This window comes from Oncorhynchus gorbuscha, linkage group LG19 (genome assembly GCF_021184085.1).
Source record: "Oncorhynchus gorbuscha isolate QuinsamMale2020 ecotype Even-year linkage group LG19, OgorEven_v1.0, whole genome shotgun sequence".
Taxonomy (NCBI): domain Eukaryota; kingdom Metazoa; phylum Chordata; class Actinopteri; order Salmoniformes; family Salmonidae; genus Oncorhynchus; species Oncorhynchus gorbuscha.
Genome location: NC_060191.1, coordinates 4,148,119 through 4,169,068, shown reverse-complemented (window position 1 = coordinate 4,169,068; position 20,950 = coordinate 4,148,119). Strand labels below are relative to the sequence as shown.

The 20,950-nt window shown below is 44.1% G+C and overlaps 1 protein-coding gene across 1 annotated transcript in view; it reads right to left on the bottom strand.

Moving 5' to 3' along the window:
• Nucleotides 1-454: 454 nt before the first annotated feature.
• LOC124005931 (carbonic anhydrase 14-like) overlaps nucleotides 455-20,950 on the bottom strand; it is a 39,765-nt gene continuing 19,269 nt past the window's right edge. The window contains exons 4-12 of the mRNA XM_046315575.1: nucleotides 9,261-9,406; nucleotides 8,022-8,117; nucleotides 7,746-7,812; nucleotides 7,156-7,313; nucleotides 6,681-6,804; nucleotides 4,100-4,123; nucleotides 3,907-3,991; nucleotides 2,414-2,467; nucleotides 455-548 (exon numbers count right to left, since the gene is read on the bottom strand). Of these exons, the coding sequence (XP_046171531.1) occupies nucleotides 455-548; nucleotides 2,414-2,467; nucleotides 3,907-3,991; nucleotides 4,100-4,123; nucleotides 6,681-6,804; nucleotides 7,156-7,313; nucleotides 7,746-7,812; nucleotides 8,022-8,117; nucleotides 9,261-9,406 (848 nt within the window). The remainder of the gene's footprint in view (nucleotides 549-2,413; nucleotides 2,468-3,906; nucleotides 3,992-4,099; nucleotides 4,124-6,680; nucleotides 6,805-7,155; nucleotides 7,314-7,745; nucleotides 7,813-8,021; nucleotides 8,118-9,260; nucleotides 9,407-20,950) is intronic.

Below are 20,950 nucleotides of genomic sequence, written 5' to 3'. Positions count from 1 at the left end.
CTCGCATGGCAGTTGCAAGTGATGATGTCATCCTGAACGCAGTCCAGCTGTGCCCATGAGGCCCTGAAGTTAGGACAGGAAGGGCAGAACATGGATGGAAAAGAGTACCAAGCATACAGGTAGACCATAACAGACCATGCATTCACCCAAAAGGCCATGCAGACAAACACATGGACCAAAGCAGAGGAGGCTTGTGGGAGGAGCTATAGGCGTATTGTAATGGCTGGAATGGAATAAATGGAACGTAGTCAAACATGTGGTCTCCATATGTTTGATGCATTTGATACCGCTCCATCATTCCATTCTACCCATTATAATGAGCCTGTCCTCCCATAGCTCCTCCGACCAGCCTCCTCTGGACCAGAGCCATAGAGGCACTCATCCAAGCCCATTGGCAGGGAGGGTGGAGTGTGGTTGGTGAGGGGGGTTCGTTCATGGAGGTTCCTGATTGGTCTCAGACTGAGGGGGACAGGATCTTCTTTTTTCCTGGTTCAGTGGTCGTGTTGAGGGCCACGTCCTGTTTCAGCTCCTTCCCTGGCTCCATAGTCCTACATGTCAGAGGGCACAGGCAGTCCGACTCATCAATGGAACTACATGGCATAAAAGCTCATTGATCCTGCTGTATGTCATACTCTCCCTGTTTGCACTGTATTTTGTAGAAGTTTACTCAACCATCCAGCAGAGTGATACACTAAATAACTGCATGGATTTGTTCTTGTTGGTAAACATCCCAATGGTAGGTCTATGTGTAAATGAACCAAATGACAACAATGGATAAAGGTAGGGAGACGACAGACTTACAGACAGACAGACAAACAGACTGACTGACTGACTGACTGACTGACATACAGAGACAGACAGACAGACTGACTGACATACAGAGACAGACTGACAGACAGACTGACTGACATACAGAGACAGACAGACTGACATACAGAGACAGACAGACAGACAGACAGACAGACAGACAGACAGACAGACAGACAGACAGACAGACAGACAGACAGACATACAGAGACAGACAGACAGACAGACAGACAGACAGACAGACAGACAGACAGACAGAGACAGAGACAGACAGACAGACAGACAGACAGACTGACTGACGCACAGACAGACAGACAGACAGACAGACAGACAGACAGACAGACTGACATACAGAGACAGACAGACAGACAGACAGACAGACAGACAGACAGACAGACAGACAGACAGACAGACAGACTGACTGACTGACTGACTGACTGACTGACTGACTGACTGACTGACTGACTGACTGACTGACTGACTGACTGACATACAGAGACAGACAGACAGACTGACTGACTGACATACAGAGACAGACAGACAGACAGACAGACAGACAGACTGACAGACAGACAGACTGACAGACAGACAGACAGACAGACAGACAGACAGACAGACAGACAGACAGACAGACAGACAGACAGACAGACAGACTGACTGACTGAAAGACAGACTGACTGACTGACTGACTGACTGACTGACTGACTGACTGACAGAAGGACTGACTGACTGACAGACTGACTGACAGACAGACAGACTGAAAGACAGACTGACTGACAGACAGACTGACTGACTGACAGACTGACTGACAGACAGACTGAAAGACAGACTGACAGACTGACTGACTGACAGACAGACTGACTGACAGACTGACTGACAGAGACAGACAGACTAAAAATAAAATGAAGAAAAGTCAACAAATGAAATAAAGCCATAATCTATTATAATAATAATTCATAGGCTTCAAAGTACAGTAAAAGTCCAAGTAAACAACAAGCGAGGAGTAATGCCTGGTGAATGTTCTGGAGGGAATGATGGAGTGAACAGATCAATGACTCAACAGAGGAGTGTGACGTAGAAACCCACTGGGCACAGACGACGTTCCACGTCCACGTGGAAACAACATTGATTCAACCAGTGTGTGCCCAGTGGGAAGTTACAGCATTAAAAATCTATTGAGAGGGAGAAAATGTGCTATATTAGTACAACACTGGATTTAAAGACACAACAATCTACTTTAAACAAATGAGTTGTGAAATTTCAGAGAATAACAGGATTACAGGAATGGATTAGGATTCTTTAGGATAACACGTGATGTTGGAATTTCTAGAGTCCCAGTCCAAAAAACAACTCCTAGACCACCTTGGTGTTTGCAGATCTTAAGGAATTAGATTAGTAAGTAAAATGGCTAAAAGTAAAATGAGCTCAATTGAGCCCGATTTTAACGATACATCTACGCGCTTTCTTCAGATCTGGAGGCTACACACCTACGTTTAGGGGTGCTAGGAGTTATCTCTAGCCAGGGACAGAAGGCAGATGATGGGGAGTAGAATCAGGGATTTGGGTTAAAGGGGTGAAGGTCAAAGGTCATAATCTGATTGGTGACCTGGGCACGGGGGCGGGCCGGACACTGGGCAGGACGTCCCAGCTAGAGGTGGAGCTGTTGTGATGAAAACACAGTGTCATGTGACCAGGAAACACAAACGATCACATCACAGACAGACACAATCATGTTAAAAGGGCAACAATCATGCCCCGAACCGACCCTTTATCATTTTCCTCTGCACGTTTTCTAGATGTGAAATAATGAGATAGTTATTGGCAGTATGGTGTGGGCTGGCTGAACCTTTGCCATATTCCTTACACCTAGCCAATCATCTCAGCTCTTTAGTCTCATTCCTAACCATGTGTCTTTAGCATTAATCCTGGCAAGCGAGGCTGTTGGTTCTAAATCTAAAGTGCATAATGTAGGGACAAAGGGTCGATTAAGAAGTGAGCAATTATCACACAGTCAGAGCAACAATCAGATGGTAGAGGATGAAGTTGCCCCTGATCACTGATCTAAGGTCAGTTTTTGTTTTTACCTCATGGTTAACGGTTAGGATTGGAGTAACAAACCGATCCTAGATATGAGCACATAGGCCAAGGAATCTACCAATCACTGGTGGTTAACATAGTAATGTTATTTTTGATCAGGGTTGGAATTACACATTGACTCTAGGAGGTACACTGATGCCCACGTTGATGTTTTCTTTTTTTACAATTCAAGGGGTGCCAAAACACTTTTGGGGAGAAACTTTTAGTATAGGCATGGCTAGCATCTCCAGACATCCCTGTAATTAGAACCCTGTCACAGAGAACACTGGCAGTAGTATTCATTTGGTTTATGAACATGTAGTATTGGACATGGACGCAGTAGGTATCAGGTATTATGGAGGATTCCACCTGTTTACCAAGACCCTTTCATTAAGCAGGTGTTTGAAAAATCTGCCCAGAGAAATGTGAAGATTGAGACACCAAGAACAAAAAGAAACCCAGGACATTTTGGATCAAATCATACCACAGTTTCATATGATAAACACAGGTAACCAGGTAACCAGCACAACAGAAATCTGGTTGACCATACTGTTTTCTACTTCAGATAACTCTGTAGTTGTCACGCCCTGGCCATAGAGAGGCTTTTATTCTCTATTTTGGTTAGGCCAGGGTGTGACTAGGGTGGGCATTCTAGTTTCTTTATTTCTATGTTTTCGATATCTTTGTGTTTGACCGGGTGTGGTTCTCAATCAGAGGCAGCTGTCTATCATTGTCTCTGATTGAGAATCATACTTAGGTGACCTTTTCCCCACCTGGGTTTGTGGGTAGTTATTTTTTGTTTTGTGTTTCTGCACCTGACAGAACTGTTCGTTGTTGTTTTGCTCTTTGTTATTTTGTTCATGATTTTTTTTTTTTTAAACAGTTGAACACTTACCACCCTGTGCTTTGGTCCACTCCCTCTTCTTTTAACGGCCGTAACAGTAGTTGGTTTAATCAGAAACAGAATAGCCCTCAGGCAGGCTAGTAAGCTAAGAAACCCCATTTAACAGCTCAGTGCCTTACCGTATAGTCTTCACTATGAAGCGAATGATGACAGCCACACCAACACAGCCACACAGAGCTCCTATTACTATCGCTGTGATCTCTCCTGAGACAGACAGAGAAATATTCCAACTAGTACATCAAACATGAAGAGATAGCCATTGACCAGAGGCCTACTCTAATAATGAATCAGCTATGAAGGTCCACATCTTACCGGCAGTGTACACCTTCACTGATTCTGCAAGTGGGAGAAGGAACATGTTATTTAGAGATTGTCTTATTACCTGTACGTCTGTCATAAGGCCTACATAATAACAGGCTTGACATGATCATAACGGTTTGACATGATCGTGATGTCATGACAGAGGGTTCATGTAAAAATACTGCTACTTTGTTTATGCAGTCAATAATTCAGTTGGAATTAATGTTCAATCAACATCTAGTAGAACTACAGGTAAATGATCGTACGTCTACAGTGTGTTCTGTAGTCTTTGGAATGAGTGTTGTCTACCAGTAGAACTACAGGGAAATGATCGTAAGTCTACAGTGTGTTCTGTAGTCTTTGGAATGAGTGTTGTCTACCAGTAGAACTACAGGGAAATGATCGTACGTCTACAGTGTGTTCTGTAGTCTTTGGAATGAGTGTTGTCTACCAGTAGAACTACAGGTAAATGATCGTACGTCTACAGTGTGTTCTGTAGTCTTTGGAATGAGTGTTGTCTACCAGTAGAACTACAGGTAAATGATCATACGTCTACAGTGTGTTCTGTAGTCTTTGGAATGAGTGTTGTCTACCAGTAGAACTACAGGGAAATGATCATAAGTCTACAGTGTGTTCTGTAGTCTTTGGAATGAGTGTTGTCTACCAGTAGAACTACAGGGAAATGATCATAAGTCTACAGTGTGTTCTGTAGTCTTTGGAATGAGTGTTGTCCACAGGAGGCTGGTGGTAGCTTAATTGGGGAGGATGGGCGGAATGGAATGATATCAAACACACCATTACATTCACTCCACCCCAGCCATCATTATGAGCCGTCCTCCTCTCACCAGCCTCCTATGGTGCTGTCATAGGCCACCCTATCAGTTTTTCACAAATTCTTTCTCCTTTGTCTGTGTTCCACTCTCTCTCTCTTGCTCTCCCTTTCTCATTTTCTCGCTCTCCTTTTCTCTCTCTCTCTCTCCCTTTCTTTCTTTCTTTCTTTCTTTCTCTCTCACTCTCCCTCTCTCTCCATTTCTCCCTTTCTTTCTCTGTCTCTCTCTTCCTCTCTCTCTTTCTCTCTCAGTCCCTCTCTCTCTTCCTCTCTTGTCATGTGACAACAACAGTGTCAGTGTTTAGAGAAGAGATGTTGCAAAAACGAATCAGCCATCTCGTAAACAGACCGCCCCCTCATTTACAGCTCCTCTTTCTCTTCCCCACTACCACTCTCTCTCTATCTCTATCACTCCCTCAAATCCCCCTCTCTCTTTTCCTATCTCCTGCCCCCTCTATCCCCCTCTCTATCTCTTTCACAGTCAGTAACCCTTGACATTCCCACAGTTCTCACCACATTCCTCTCTTTAGTGTTTAACGCTAGCCTTCCTCCACATGTCCACCCCGAGAGCCCCTCACCGTGTCCACTAATACTGTTTGGTGAAATGTTATTAATGGTCACGGTACAAGGCTTGCCCGCCCCATGCCCTTCCTGCTGATGCTGCTGTTAGCTACGAGGCTAGCCTGCCTCATGCCCTTCCTTCTGATGCTGCTGTTAGCTACGAGGCTAGCCCGCCCCATGCCCTTCCTGCTGATGCTGCTGTTAGCTACGAGGCTAGCCCGCCCCATGCCCTTCCTTCTGATGCTGCTGTTAGCTACGAGGCTAGCCTGCCTCATGCCCTTCCTGCTGATGCTGCTGTTAGCTACGAGGCTAGCCCGCCCCATGCCCTTCCTGCTGATGCTGCTGTTAGCTACGAGGCTAGCCCGCCCCATGCCCTTCCTGCTGATGCTGCTGTTAGCTACGAGGCTAGCCCGCCCCATGCCCTTCCTGCTGATGCTGCTGTTAGGTACGAGGCTTGCCCGCCCCATGCCCTTCCTGCTGATGCTGCTGTTAGCTACGAGGCTAGCCCGCCCCATGCCCTTCCTGCTGATGCTGCTGTTAGCTACGAGGCTAGCCCGCCCCATGCCCTTCCTGCTGATGCTGCTGTTAGGTACGAGGCTTGCCCGCCCCATGCCCTTCCTGCTGATGCTGCTGTTAGCTACGAGGCTAGCCTGCCTCATGCCCTTCCTGCTGATGCTGCTGTTAGCTACGAGGCTAGCCCGCCCCATGCCCTTCCTGCTGATGCTGCTGTTAGCTACGAGGCTAGCCCGCCCCATGCCCTTCCTGCTGATGCTGCTGTTAGCTACGAGGCTAGCCCGCCCCATGCCCTTCCTGCTGATGCTGCTGTTAGGTACGAGGCTTGCCCGCCCCATGCCCTTCCTGCTGATGCTGCTGTTAGGTACGAGGCTAGCCTGCCTCGTGACCTTCCTGCTGATGCTGCTGTTAGCTACGAGGCTAGCCTGCCTCATGCCCTTCCTGCTGATGCTGCTGTTAGGTACGAGGCTAGTCCACCCCATGCCCTTCCTGCTGATGCTGCTGTTAGCTACGAGGCTAGCCCGCCCCATGCCCTTCCTGCTGATGCTGCTGTTAGCTACGAGGCTAGCCCGCCCCATGCCCTTCCTGCTGATGCTGCTGTTAGCTACGAGGCTAGCCCGCCCCATGCCCTTCCTGCTGATGCTGCTGTTAGCTACGAGGCTGTTGGTTGTGTTAGAGAACCCCCCCGACCTAATGGGAAGGATGAGAGGATGGTCCGGTCGTTAAGTGGTTGGGGTGTACGGTAGTTGTCCTGCATGACGACGCGGTCAGCGTCCTCCTTACTGGCATACAGCACTGTCTCCAGCTTCATCAGCTGAGGAAGAAGGGAGGACAGAGAGGAAGAGAAGAGGAAAGAGAGAAGTAAAGAGGGGAGGAAGAGAGGAAAGATGGTGAAGAGGAGGAAGACAAGAGGGAAGAGGGGGAGAAAAGAAGAGGAGGACATAGTGATGCTTTGAATTCAAGCATAAGTGTATCACCATGGTCCTTCTGTAGCTCAGTTGGTAGAGCATGGCGCTTGTAACGCCAGGGTAGTGGGTTCGATCCCCGGGACCACCCATACGTAGAATGTATGCACACATGACTGTAAGTCGCTTTGGATAAAAGCGTCTGCTAAATGGCATATAATATAATAACCATCACACACACACCACACACCTTCCCTCACCTGTGTGTGTGAGATTTTGACAGTCTCTGTGAAGAGGGTCCAGAGGACACTCTGGAAGCAGGGAGGAGTGGTGAGAGAGCCATTGTATCGGTAGTACCGCCCCAGGTCAGAGGGCAGGAGGGCCTGGACATCAAAGGCTGGGATGGACACACTCTGACCTGACCACGGAGGAAGGAATGGAGGGGTGGATGGACAGATGACAGTTAAAGGAGATGTACAGGGTTTGACTCCTGGGGGCATGTAGTGGTGCTGTTTGGCACTTGCATAAGAAATCAGAGAATGCCCATAAACTACTGTAGTCGTGGTAACATTACTAGAAGGTAGCTGTAGTAATAATGCTGATTGGCTAAGGTGTACTTTGATTAAGCTACCTGGGGCGGCAGGTAGCCTAGCGGTTAGGGTGTTGGACTAATAACCAAACATTTGCAAGATCCAATCCCCGAGCTGACAAGGTAAATAAATATCTGTCATTCTGCCTCTGAACAAGGCAGTTAACCCACTGTTCCTAGGCTGTCATTGAAAATAAGAATTTGTTCTCAACTGACTTGCCTAGTTAAATAAAGGTCAATAATAATTACCAGCTGTCTCACCTGCATGTCTGATGCGACCCAGGTAGTTGAGAATGTTCCAAAAGGCCTGGTTAGCCTCCTCACCTGTCTGACAGATCACACATCTTCCCTTTAGGTCAAGTGTGCAGGCTTTACTATACATTCACAAAGCCTTTCTTACTAATCTGGTGATGTGTACATTTTACAACTGAAGAAATAAAACGTAAATAAAGGGAATTTGTAAAAATACAACTCTTTTGAAGTATGTAATGTATCCAGTGGTTGATGTGATTGTCAGTTATGATGTAACAGTCCTACCTCTATGAGGACTCCCAGGACTGCCAGTCCATCCTGCTGGGTCATAGCCACTGACATGTTAGGGTACAGGTCTGAGTTGTAGTGCACCACATGCAGCTACACAGAGAGGGAACATGGTTAGTGTGTGTGTGTGTGTGTGTGTGTGTGTGTGTGTGTGTGTGTGTGTGTGTGTGTGTGTGTGTGTGTGTGTGTGTGTGTGTGTGTGTGTGTGTGTGTGTGTGTGTGTGTGTGTGTGTGTGTGTGTGTGTGTGTGTGTGTGTGTGTGTGTGTGTGTGTGTGTGTGTGTGTGAGAGAGTGTGTGTGTGTGTGGCAGTGTCTAATTTTTGGAAAATCCCCTTGAGTTTGAATGAAAAGTGCTGCTACATTCATTTACATAGCGTTCAGATGAACGAAAGAGAGTTAGTGAGGGAGAGGGAATGAGAGAGTGATAGAGAAAGGGAGGGGGGATATGCTGGCTCATTGAAACTCTTTGAGAGGGAAGGAGTAGGGGAGGGTGGAGAGATAAACACGAATTGTCTGTCTTTACGTAATAGTGTGTAACCAGAGCATGGAGCGTCTCCTTCATGTTTTCAAACTCACAAACTCTCACTAACTCTCTCTCTCTCTCTCTCTCTCTCTCTCTCTCTCTCTCTCTCTCTCTCTCTCTCTCTCTCTCTCTCTCTCTCTCTCATATACCCATTTTTGCAGATCCACTGCATGTTCTACATTCCCTTCACACAGAGAATTGGACAGTGTTTCAAGTTCCAAAAGTGTGTATGTGTGTGTGTGTTTTGGGGTACAGTAAATACACTGCTAACCTGAGAAAGTTGGTTCCCCTTCCTATGTATGTATACTGTAGGTGTTTGAGAGGCTTTTATTTGACATGCTTTCTAATCCTGAAATCTTTACAACAATTTCAATCAGATTTAATTCCACTCCCCATTTGATTAACATCATTCAAACACTTGTTCTCCAATAACCTTTCTTTTCAAGTTAGTTTTCTCCTACTATGACTAGTGTTAACCAGATGAGCTGAGAGGTTTCTGTTTAGTGTTTCTGTATAATATTTAATGGGATTATAGTTTGTTTTCTCCTACTATGACTAGTGTTAACCAGATGAGCCAAGAGGTTGCTGTTTAGTGTTTCTGTATAATATTTAATGGGATTATAGTATGGTTTCTCAACTGAACAAACACACACACAGTCCCCTCAACAAACACACACACAGTCCCCTCAACAAACACACACACAGTCCCTCACCTCTGCTGCGGATCTCTGACCGTTGATGGTGTGCTCGCTGCCCCCGGCCTCCGGGGCTCCATTGCCCCAGTGCAGGTGCATCTGGACGGCCGTGAACTGCCAGGGCAGCCCCCCTAAACCCATCCAGCCTGGGAGAGGAACCACCACTGTGATGGAGAGAAAGCATGGTTGCTGTAGTTACCTGTATGTTGTTAGTGATGGAGTCAGCATGGTTGCTGTAGTTACCTGTATGTATGTTGTTAGTGATGGAGTCAGCATGGTTGCTGTAGTTACCTGTATGTATGTTGTTAGTGATGGAGTCAGCATGGTTGCTGTAGTTACCTGTATGTATGTTGTTAGTGATAGAGTCAGCATGGTTGCTGTAGTTACCTGTATATATGTTGTTAGTGATGGAGTCAGCATGGTTGCTGTAGTTACCTGTATGGCTGTTGTTAGTGATGGAGTCAGCATGGTTGCTGTAGTTACCTGTATGTATGTTGTTAGTGATGGAGTCAGCATGTTTGCTGTAGTTACCTGTATGTTGTTAGTGATGGAGTCAGCATGGTTGCTGTAGTTACCTGTATGTTGTTAGTGATGGAGTCAGCATGGTTGCTGTAGTTACCTGTATGTATGTTGTTAGTGATAGAGTCAGCATGGTTGCTGTAGTTACCTGTATATATGTTGTTAGTGATGGAGTCAGCATGGTTGCTGTAGTTACCTGTATGGCTGTTGTTAGTGATGGAGTCAGCATGGTTGCTGTAGTTACCTGTATGTATGTTGTTAGTGATGGAGTCAGCATGTTTGCTGTAGTTACCTGTATGTTGTTAGTGATGGAGTCAGCATGGTTGCTGTAGTTACCTGTATGTTGTTAGTGATGGAGTCAGCATGGTTGCTGTAGTTACCTGTATGTTGTTAGTGATGGAGTCAGAATGGTTGCTGTAGTTACCTGTATGTATGTTGTTAGTGATGGAGTCAGCATGGTTGCTGTAGTTACCTGTATGTATGTTGTTAGTGATAGAGTCAGCATGGTTGCTGTAGTTACCTGTATATATGTTGTTAGTGATGGAGTCAGCATGGTTGCTGTAGTTACCTGTATGGCTGTTGTTAGTGATGGAGTCAGCATGGTTGCTGTAGTTACCTGTATGTATGTTGTTAGTGATGGAGTCAGCATGTTTGCTGTAGTTACCTGTATGTTGTTAGTGATGGAGTCAGCATGGTTGCTGTAGTTACCTGTATGTTGTTAGTGATGGAGTCAGCATGGTTGCTGTAGTTACCTGTATGTATGTTGTTAGTGATGGAGTCAGCATGGTTGCTGTAGTTACCTGTATATATGTTGTTAGTGATGGAGTCAGCATGGTTGCTGTAGTTACCTGTATGGCTGTTGTTAGTGATGGAGTCAGCATGGTTGCTGTAGTTACCTGTATGTATGTTGTTAGTGATGTCAGCATGTTTGCTTAGTTACCTGTATGTTGTTAGTGATGGAGTCAGCATGGTTGCTGTAGTTACCTGTATGTTGTTAGTGATGGAGTCAGCATGGTTGCTGTAGTTACCTGTATGTTGTTAGTGATGGAGTCAGAATGGTTGCTGTAGTTACCTGTATGTATGTTGTTAGTGATGGAGTCAGCATGGTTGCTGTAGTTACCTGTATGTTGTTAGTGATGGAGTCAGCATGGTTGCTGTAGTTACCTGTATATATGTTGTTAGTGATGGAGTCAGCATGGTTGCTGTAGTTACCTGTATGGCTGTTGTTAGTGATGGAGTCAGCATGGTTGCTGTAGTTACCTATGTGTATGTTGTTAGTGATGGAGTCAGCATGGTTGCTGTAGTTACCTGTATGTTGTTAGTGATGGAGTCAGCATGGTTGCTGTAGTTACCTGTATGTATGTTGTTAGTGATGGAGTCAGCATGGTTGCTGTAGTTACCTGTATTTTGTTTACCTATTGCTGTAGTTACCTGTATGTTGTTAGTGATGGAGTCAGCATGGTTGCTGTAGATACCTGTCTGTATGTTGTTCATGATGGAGTCAGCATGGTTGCTGTACTTACCTATCTGTTGTTAGTGATGGAGTCAGAATGGTTGCTGTAGTTACCTGTATGTATGTTGTTAGTAATGGAGTCAGCATGGTTGCTGAAGTTACCTGTATGTTGTTAGTAATGGAGTCAGCATGGTTGCTGTAGTTACCTGTATGTATGTTGTTAGTGATGGAGTCAGCATGGTTGCTGTAGTTACCTGTATGTATGTTGTTAGTGATGGAGTCAGCATGGTTGCTGTAGTTACCTATCTGTTGTCAGTGCCAAACAAGGGCACTGCGTTCATCCACCTCTGGCCTGCTCGCCTCCCTACCACTGAGGAAGTACAGCTCCCGCTCAGCCCAGTCAAAACTGTTGCTGCCCTGGCCCCCAATGGTGGAACAAACTGGCCAGGACAGCATGAGTTCCGGAGACACCTGAAACCCCACCTCTTTAAGGAATACCTAGGATAGGTTGTAATCCCTCTTAAGTTTTAGATGCACTATTGGACTGTCCCACTGGATGTCATGTGATTGCACCAATTTGTAAGTCGCTCTGGATAAGAGCGTCTGCTAAATGACTTAAATGTAAATGTAAATGTAGTTACCTATCTGTTGTTAGTGATGGAGTCAGCATGGTTGCTGTACTTACCTTTCTGTTGTTAGTGATGGAGTCAGCATGGTTGCTGTACTTACCTATCTGTTGTTCGTGATGGAGTCAGCATGGTTGCTGTACTTACCTATCTGTTGTTAGTGATGGAGTCATCATGGTTTCTGTAGTTACCTATCTGTTGTAAGTGATGGAGTCAGCATGGTTGCTGTAGTTACCTATCTGTTGTTCGTGATGGAGTCAGCATGGTTGCTGTAGTTACCCGTATGTTGTTAGTAATGGAGTCAGCATGGTTGCTGTAGTTACCTGTATGTATGTTGTTAGTGATGGAGTCAGCATGGTTGCTGTAGTTACCTGTATGTTGTTAGTGATGGAGTCATGTTGCTGTTCTGTTGTTATTGATGGAGTCAGCATGGTTGCTGTAGTTACCTATCTGTTGTTAGTGATGGAGTCAGCATGGTTGCTGTAGTTACCTATCTGTTGTTAGTGATAGAGTCAGCATGGTTGCTGTAGTTACCTATCTGTTGTTAGTGATGGAGTCATCATGGTTTCTGTAGTTACCTATCTGTTGTTAGTGATGGAGTCAGCATGGTTGCTGTAGTTACCTTTCTGTTGTTAGTGATGGAGTCAGCATGGTTGCTGTAGTTACCTATCTGTTGTTAGTGATGGAGTCAGCATGGTTGCTGTAGTTACCTGTATGATATGTTGTTAGTAATGGAGTCAGCATGGTTGCTGTAGTTACCTGTATGTTGTTAGTAATGGAGTCAGCATGGTTGCTGTAGTTACCTGTATGTATGTTGTTAGTGATGGAGTCAGCATGGTTGCTGTAGTTACCTATCTGTTGTTAGTGATGGAGTCAGCATGGTTGCTGTAGTTACCTGTATGTATGTTGTTAGTGATGGAGTCAGCATGGTTGCTGTAGTTACCTGTATGTTGTTAGTGATGGAGTCAGAATGGTTGCTGTAGATACCTTTCTGTTGTTATTTACCTGTTGCTGTAGTTACCTATCTGTTGTTAGTGATGGAGTCAGCATGGTTGCTGTACTTACCTTTCTGTTGTTAGTGATGGAGTCAGCATGGTTGCTGTAGTTACCTGTATGTTGTTAGTGATGGAGTCAGAATGGTTGCTGTAGTTACCTGTATGTATGTTGTTAGTGATGGAGTCAGAATGGTTGATGTAGTTACCTGTATGTATGTTGTTAGTGATGGAGTCAGCATGGTTGCTGTAGTTACCTGTATGTTGTTAGTGATGGAGTCAGAATGGTTGCTGTAGTTACCTGCATGTATGTTGTTAGTGATGGAGTCAGAATGGTTGCTGTAGTTACCTGTATGTATGTTGTTAGTGATGGAGTCTGCATGGTTGCTGTAGTTACCTGTATGTATATTGTTAGTGATGGAGTCAGCATGGTTGCTGTAGTTACCTGTATGTTGTTAGTGATGGAGTCAGAATGGTTGCTGTAGTTACCTGTATGTTGTTAGTGATGGAGTCAGCATGGTTGCTGTAGTTACCTGTATGTATGTTGTTAGTGATGGAGTCAGCATGATTGCTGTAGTTACCTGTATGTTGTTAGTGATGGAGTCAGAATGGTTGATGTACTTACCTTTCTGTTGTTATTGATGGAGTCAGCATGGTTGCTGTAGTTACCTATCTGTTGTTAGTGATGGAGTCTGCATGGTTGCTGTAGTTACCTTTCTGTTGTTAGTGATGGAGTCAGCATGGTTGCTGTAGTTACCTATCTGTTGTTAGTGATGGAGTCAGCATGGTTGCTGTAGTTACCTATCTGTTGTTAGTGATGGAGTCAGCATGGTTGCTGTAGTTACCTGTATGTATGTTGTTAGTGATGGAGTCAGCATGGTTGCTGTAGTTACCTATCTGTTGTTAGTGATGGAGTCAGCATGGTTGCTGTAGTTACCTATCTGTTGTTAGTGATGGAGTCAGCATGGTTGCTGTAGTTACCTATCTGTTGTTATTGATGGAGTCAGCATGGTTGCTGTAGTTACCTATCTGTTGTTAGTGATGGAGTCAGCATGGTTGCTGTAGTTACCTTTCTGTTGTAAGTGATGGAGTCAGCATGGTTGCTGTAGTTACCTATCTGTTGTTAGTGATGGAGTCAGCATGGTTGCTGTAGTTACCTATTTGTTGTTAGTGATGGAGTCAGAATGGTTGCTGTAGTTACCTGTATGTATGTTGTTAGTGATGGAGTCAGCATGGTTGCTGTAGTTACCTGTATGTTGTTAGTGATGGAGTCAGCATGGTTGCTGTAGTTACCTATCTGTTGTTAGTGATGGAGTCAGCATGGTTGCTGTAGTTACCTGTATGTTGTTAGTGATGGAGTCAGCATGGTTGCTGTAGTTACCTGTATGTATGTTGTTAGTGATGGAGTCAGCATGGTTGCTGTAGTTACCTGTATTTTGTTAGTGATGGAGTCAGTGATTGCTGTAGTTACCTGTATGTTGTTAGTGATGGAGTCAGCATGTTACTGTAGATACCTGTATGTATGTTGTTAGTGATGGAGTCAGCATGGTTGCTGTACTTACCTATCTGTTGTTAGTGATGGAGTCAGAATGGTTGCTGTAGTTACCTGTATGTATGTTGTTAGTAATGGAGTCAGCATGGTTGCTGTAGTTACCCGTATGTTGTTAGTAATGGAGTCAGCATGGTTGCTGTAGTTACCTGTATGTATGTTGTTAGTGATGGAGTCAGCATGGTTGCTGTAGTTACCTGTATGTTGTTAGTGATGGAGTCAGCATGGTTGCTGTACTTACCTTTCTGTTGTTATTGATGGAGTCAGCATGGTTGCTGTAGTTACCTATCTGTTGTTAGTGATGGAGTCAGCATGGTTGCTGTAGTTACCTATCTGTTGTTAGTGATAGAGTCAGCATGGTTGCTGTAGTTACCTATCTGTTGTTAGTGATGGAGTCATCATGGTTTCTGTAGTTACCTATCTGTTGTTAGTGATGGAGTCAGCATGGTTGCTGTACTTACCTTTCTGTTGTTAGTGATGGAGTCAGCATGGTTGCTGTAGTTACCTATCTGTTGTTCGTGATGGAGTCAGCATGGTTGCTGTAGTTACCTGTATGTTGTTAGTAATGGAGTCAGCATGGTTGCTGTAGTTACCTGTATGTATGTTGTTAGTGATGGAGTCAGCATGGTTGCTGTAGTTACCTATCTGTTGTTAGTGATGGAGTCAGCATGGTTGCTGTAGTTACCTGTATGTATGTTGTTAGTGATGGAGTCAGCATGGTTGCTGTAGTTACCTGTATGTTGTTAGTGATGGAGTCAGAATGGTTGCTGTAGATACCTTTCTGTTGTTATTGATGGAGTCAGCATGGTTGCTGTAGTTACCTATCTGTTGTTAGTGATGGAGTCAGCATGGTTGCTGTACTTACCTTTCTGTTGTAAGTGATGGAGTCAGCATGGTTGCTGTAGTTACCTGTATGTTGTTAGTGATGGAGTCAGAATGGTTGCTGTAGTTACCTGTATGTATGTTGTTAGTGATGGAGTCAGAATGGTTGATGTAGTTACCTGTATGTATGTTGTTAGTGATGGAGTCAGCATGGTTGCTGTAGTTACCTGTATGTTGTTAGTGATGGAGTCAGAATGGTTGCTGTAGTTACCTGCATGTATGTTGTTAGTGATGGAGTCAGAATGGTTGCTGTAGTTACCTGTATGTATGTTGTTAGTGATGGAGTCTGCATGGTTGCTGTAGTTACCTGTATGTATATTGTTAGTGATGGAGTCAGCATGGTTGCTGTAGTTACCTGTATGTTGTTAGTGATGGAGTCAGAATGGTTGCTGTAGTTACCTGTATGTTGTTAGTGATGGAGTCAGCATGGTTGCTGTAGTTACCTGTATGTATGTTGTTAGTGATGGAGTCAGCATGATTGCTGTAGTTACCTGTATGTTGTTAGTGATGGAGTCAGAATGGTTGATGTACTTACCTTTCTGTTGTTATTGATGGAGTCAGCATGGTTGCTGTAGTTACCTATCTGTTGTTAGTGATGGAGTCTGCATGGTTGCTGTAGTTACCTTTCTGTTGTTGTGATGGAGTCAGCATGGTTGCTGTAGTTACCTATCTGTTGTTAGTGATGGAGTCAGCATGGTTGCTGTAGTTACCTATCTGTTGTTAGTGATGGAGTCAGCATGGTTGCTGTAGTTACCTGTATGTATGTTGTTAGTGATGGAGTCAGCATGGTTGCTGTAGTTACCTATCTGTTGTTAGTGATGGAGTCAGCATGGTTGCTGTAGTTACCTATCTGTTGTTAGTGATGGAGTCAGCATGGTTGCTGTAGTTACCTATCTGTTGTTATTGATGGAGTCAGCATGGTTGCTGTAGTTACCTATCTGTTGTTAGTGATGGAGTCAGCATGGTTGCTGTAGTTACCTTTCTGTTGTAAGTGATGGAGTCAGCATGGTTGCTGTAGTTACCTATCTGTTGTTAGTGATGGAGTCAGCATGGTTGCTGTAGTTACCTATCTGTTGTTAGTGATGGAGTCAGAATGGTTGCTGTAGTTACCTGTATGTATGTTGTTAGTGATGGAGTCAGCATGGTTGCTGTAGTTACCTGTATGTTGTTAGTGATGGAGTCAGCATGGTTGCTGTAGTTACCTGTATGTATGTTGTTAGTGATGGAGTCAGCATGGTTGCTGTAGTTACCTGTATGTATGTTGTTAGTGATGGAGTCAGCATGGTTGCTGTAGTTACCTGTATGTATGTTGTTAGTGTGGAGTCAGCATGGTTGCTGTAGTTACCTGTATGTTGTTAGTGATGGAGTCAGAATGGTTGCTGTAGTTACCTGCATGTATGTTGTTAGTGATGGAGTCAGAATGGTTGCTGTAGTTACCTGTATGTATGTTGTTAGTGATGGAGTCAGCATGGTTGCTGTAGTTACCTGTATGTTGTTAGTGATGGAGTCAGCATGGTTGCTGTAGATACCTGTATGTATATTGTTAGTGATGGAGTCAGCATGGTTGCTGTAGTTACCTGTATGTTGTTAGTGATGGAGTCAGAATGGTTGCTGTAGTTACCTGTATGTATGTTGTTAGTAATGGAGTCAGCATGGTTGCTGTAGTTACCTGTATGTTGTTAGTAATGGAATCAGCATGGTTGCTGTAGTTACCTGTATGTATGTTGTTAGTGATGGAGTCAGCATGGTTGCTGTAGTTACCTGTATGTTGTTAGTGATGGAGTCAGAATGGTTGCTGTAGATACCTTTCTGTTGTTATTGATGGAGTCAGCATGGTTGCTGTAGTTACCTATCTGTTGTTAGTGATGGAGTCAGCATGGTTGCTGTACTTACCTTTCTGTTGTAAGTGATGGAGTCAGCATGGTTGCTGTAGTTACCTGTATGTTGTTAGTGATGGAGTCAGAATGGTTGCTGTAGTTACCTGTATGTATGTTGTTAGTGATGGAGTCAGAATGGTTGATGTAGTTACCTGTATGTATGTTGTTAGTGATGGAGTCAGCATGGTTGCTGTAGTTACCTGTATGTTGTTAGTGATGGAGTCAGAATGGTTGCTGTAGTTACCTGCATGTATGTTGTTAGTGATGGAGTCAGAATGGTTGCTGTAGTTACCTGTATGTATGTTGTTAGTGATGGAGTCTGCATGGTTGCTGTAGTTACCTGTATGTATATTGTTAGTGATGGAGTCAGCATGGTTGCTGTAGTTACCTGTATGTTGTTAGTGATGGAGTCAGAATGGTTGCTGTAGTTACCTGTATGTTGTTAGTGATGGAGTCAGCATGGTTGCTGTAGTTACCTGTATGTATGTTGTTAGTGATGGAGTCAGCATGATTGCTGTAGTTACCTGTATGTTGTTAGTGATGGAGTCAGAATGGTTGATGTACTTACCTGTATGTTGTTAGTGATGGAGTCAGCATGGTTGCTGTAGTTACCTGTATGTATGTTGTTAGTGATGGAGTCAGCATGGTTGCTGTAGTTACCTGTATGTTGTTAGTGATGGAGTCAGAATGGTTGCTGTACTTACCTTTCTGTTGTTAGTGATGGAGTCAGCATGGTTGCTGTAGTTACCTATCTGTTGTTAGTGATGGAGTCAGCATGGTTGCTGTAGTTACCTATCTGTTGTTAGTGATGGAGTCAGCATGGTTGCTGTAGTTACCTGTATGTATGTTGTTAGTGATGGAGTCAGCATGGTTGCTGTAGTTACCTATCTGTTGTTAGTGATGGAGTCAGCATGGTTGCTGTAGTTACCTATCTGTTGTTAGTGATGGAGTCAGCATGGTTGCTGTAGTTACCTATCTGTTGTTATTGATGGAGTCAGCATGGTTGCTGTAGTTACTATCTGTTGTTAGTGATGGAGTCAGCATGGTTGCTGTAGTTACCTTTCTGTTGAGTGATGGAGTCAGCATGGTTGCTGTAGTTACCTATCTGTTGTTAGTGATGGAGTCAGCATGGTTGCTGTAGTTACCTATCTGTTGTTAGTGATGGAGTCAGAATGGTTGCTGTAGTATGTTGTTAGTGATGGAGTCAGCATGGTTGCTGTAGTTACCTGTATGTTGTTAGTGATGGAGTCAGCATGGTTGCTGTAGTTACCTGTATGTATGTTGTTAGTGATGGAGTCAGCATGGTTGTTGTAGTTACCTGTATGTATGTTGTTAGTGATGGAGTCAGCATGGTTGCTGTAGTTACCTGTATGTATGTTGTTAGTGTGGAGTCAGCATGGTTGCTGTAGTTACCTGTATGTTGTTAGTGATGGAGTCAGAATGGTTGCTGTAGTTACCTGCATGTATGTTGTTAGTGATGGAGTCAGAATGGTTGCTGTAGTTACCTGTATGTATGTTGTTAGTGATGGAGTCAGCATGGTTGCTGTAGTTACCTGTATGTTGTTAGTGATGGAGTCAGCATGGTTGCTGTAGATACCTGTATGTATATTGTTCGTGATGGAGTCAGCATGGTTGCTGTAGTTACCTGTATGTTGTTAGTGATGGAGTCAGAATGGTTGCTGTAGTTACCTGTATGTATGTTGTTAGTAATGGAGTCAGCATGGTTGCTGTAGTTACCTGTATGTTGTTAGTAATGGAATCAGCATGGTTGCTGTAGTTACCTGTATGTATGTTGTTAGTGATGGAGTCAGCATGGTTGCTGTAGTTACCTTTCTGTTGTTATTGATGGAGTCAGCATGGTTGCTGTAGTTACCTATCTGTTGTTAGTGATGGAGTCAGCATGGTTGCTGTAGTTACCTATCTGTTGTTAGTGATGGAGTCAGCATGGTTGCTGTAGTTACCTATCTGTTGTTAGTGATGGAGTCAGCATGGTTGCTGTAGTTACCTATCTGTTGTTAGTGATGGAGTCAGCATGGTTGCTGTAGTTACCTTTCTGTTGTTAGTGATGGAGTCAGCATGGTTGCTGTAGTTACCTATCTGTTGTTAGTGATGGAGTCAGCATGGTTGCTGTAGTTACCTATCTGTTGTTAGTGATGGAGTCAGCATGGTTGCTGTAGTTACCTATCTGTTGTTAGTGATGGAGTAGCATGGTTGCTGTACTTACCTTTCTGTTGTAAGTGATGGAGTCAGCATGGTTGCTTAGTTACCTATCTGTTGTTAGTGATGGAGTCAGCATGGTTGCTGTAGTTACCTATCTGTTGTTAGTGATGGAGTCAGCATGGTTGCTGTACTTACCGTTCTGTTGTAGTGATGGAGTCAGCATGTTTGCTGTAGTTACCTATCTGTTGTTAGTGATGGAGTCAGCATGGTTGCTGTAGTTACCTATCTGTTGTTAGTGATGGAGTCAGCATGGTTGCTGTAGTTACCTGTATGTATGTTGTTAGTGATGGAGTCAGCATGGTTGCTGTAGTTACCTATCTGTTGTTAGTGATGGAGTCAGCATGGTTGCTGTAGTTACCTATCTGTTGTTAGTGATGGAGTCAGCATGGTTGCTGTAGTTACCTATCTGTTGTTATTGATGGAGTCAGCATGGTTGCTGTAGTTACCTATCTGTTGTTAGTGATGGAGTCAGCATGGTTGCTGTAGTTACCTTTCTGTTGTAAGTGATGGAGTCAGCATGGTTGCTGTAGTTACCTATCTGTTGTTAGTGATGGAGTCAGCATGGTTGCTGTAGTTACCTATCTGTTGTTAGTGATGGAGTCAGAATGGTTGCTGTAGTTACCTGTATGTATGTTGTTAGTGATGGAGTCAGCATGGTTGCTGTAGTTACCTGTATGTTGTTAGTGATGGAGTCAGCATGGTTGCTGTAGTTACCTGTATGTATGTTGTTAGTGATGGAGTCAGCATGGTTGTTGTAGTTACCTGTATGTATGTTGTTAGTGATGGAGTCAGCATGGTTGCTGTAGTTACCTGTATGTATGTTGTTAGTGTGGAGTCAGCATGGTTGCTGTAGTTACCTGTATGTTGTTAGTGATGGAGTCAGAATGGTTGCTGTAGTTACCTGCATGTATGTTGTTAGTGATGGAGTCAGAATGGTTGCTGTAGTTACCTGTATGTATGTTGTTAGTGATGGAGTCAGCATGGTTGCTGTAGTTACCTGTATGTTGTTAGTGATGGAGTCAGCATGGTTGCTGTAGATACCTGTATGTATATTGTTAGTGATGGAGTCAGCATGGTTGCTGTAGTTACCTGTATGTTGTTAGTGATGGAGTCAGAATGGTTGCTGTAGTTACCTGTATGTATGTTGTTAGTAATGGAGTCAGCATGGTTGCTGTAGTTACCTGTATGTTGTTAGTAATGGAATCAGCATGGTTGCTGTAGTTACCTGTATGTATGTTGTTAGTGATGGAGTCAGCATGGTTGCTGTAGTTACCTGTATGTTGTTAGTGATGGAGTCAGAATGGTTGCTGTAGATACCTTTCTGTTGTTATTGATGGAGTCAGCATGGTTGCTGTAGTTACCTATCTGTTGTTAGTGATGGAGTCAGCATGGTTGCTGTACTTACCTTTCTGTTGTAAGTGATGGAGTCAGCATGGTTGCTGTAGTTACCTGTATGTTGTTAGTGATGGAGTCAGAATGGTTGCTGTAGTTACCTGTATGTATGTTGTTAGTGATGGAGTCAGAATGGTTGATGTAGTTACCTGTATGTATGTTGTTAGTGATGGAGTCAGCATGGTTGCTGTAGTTACC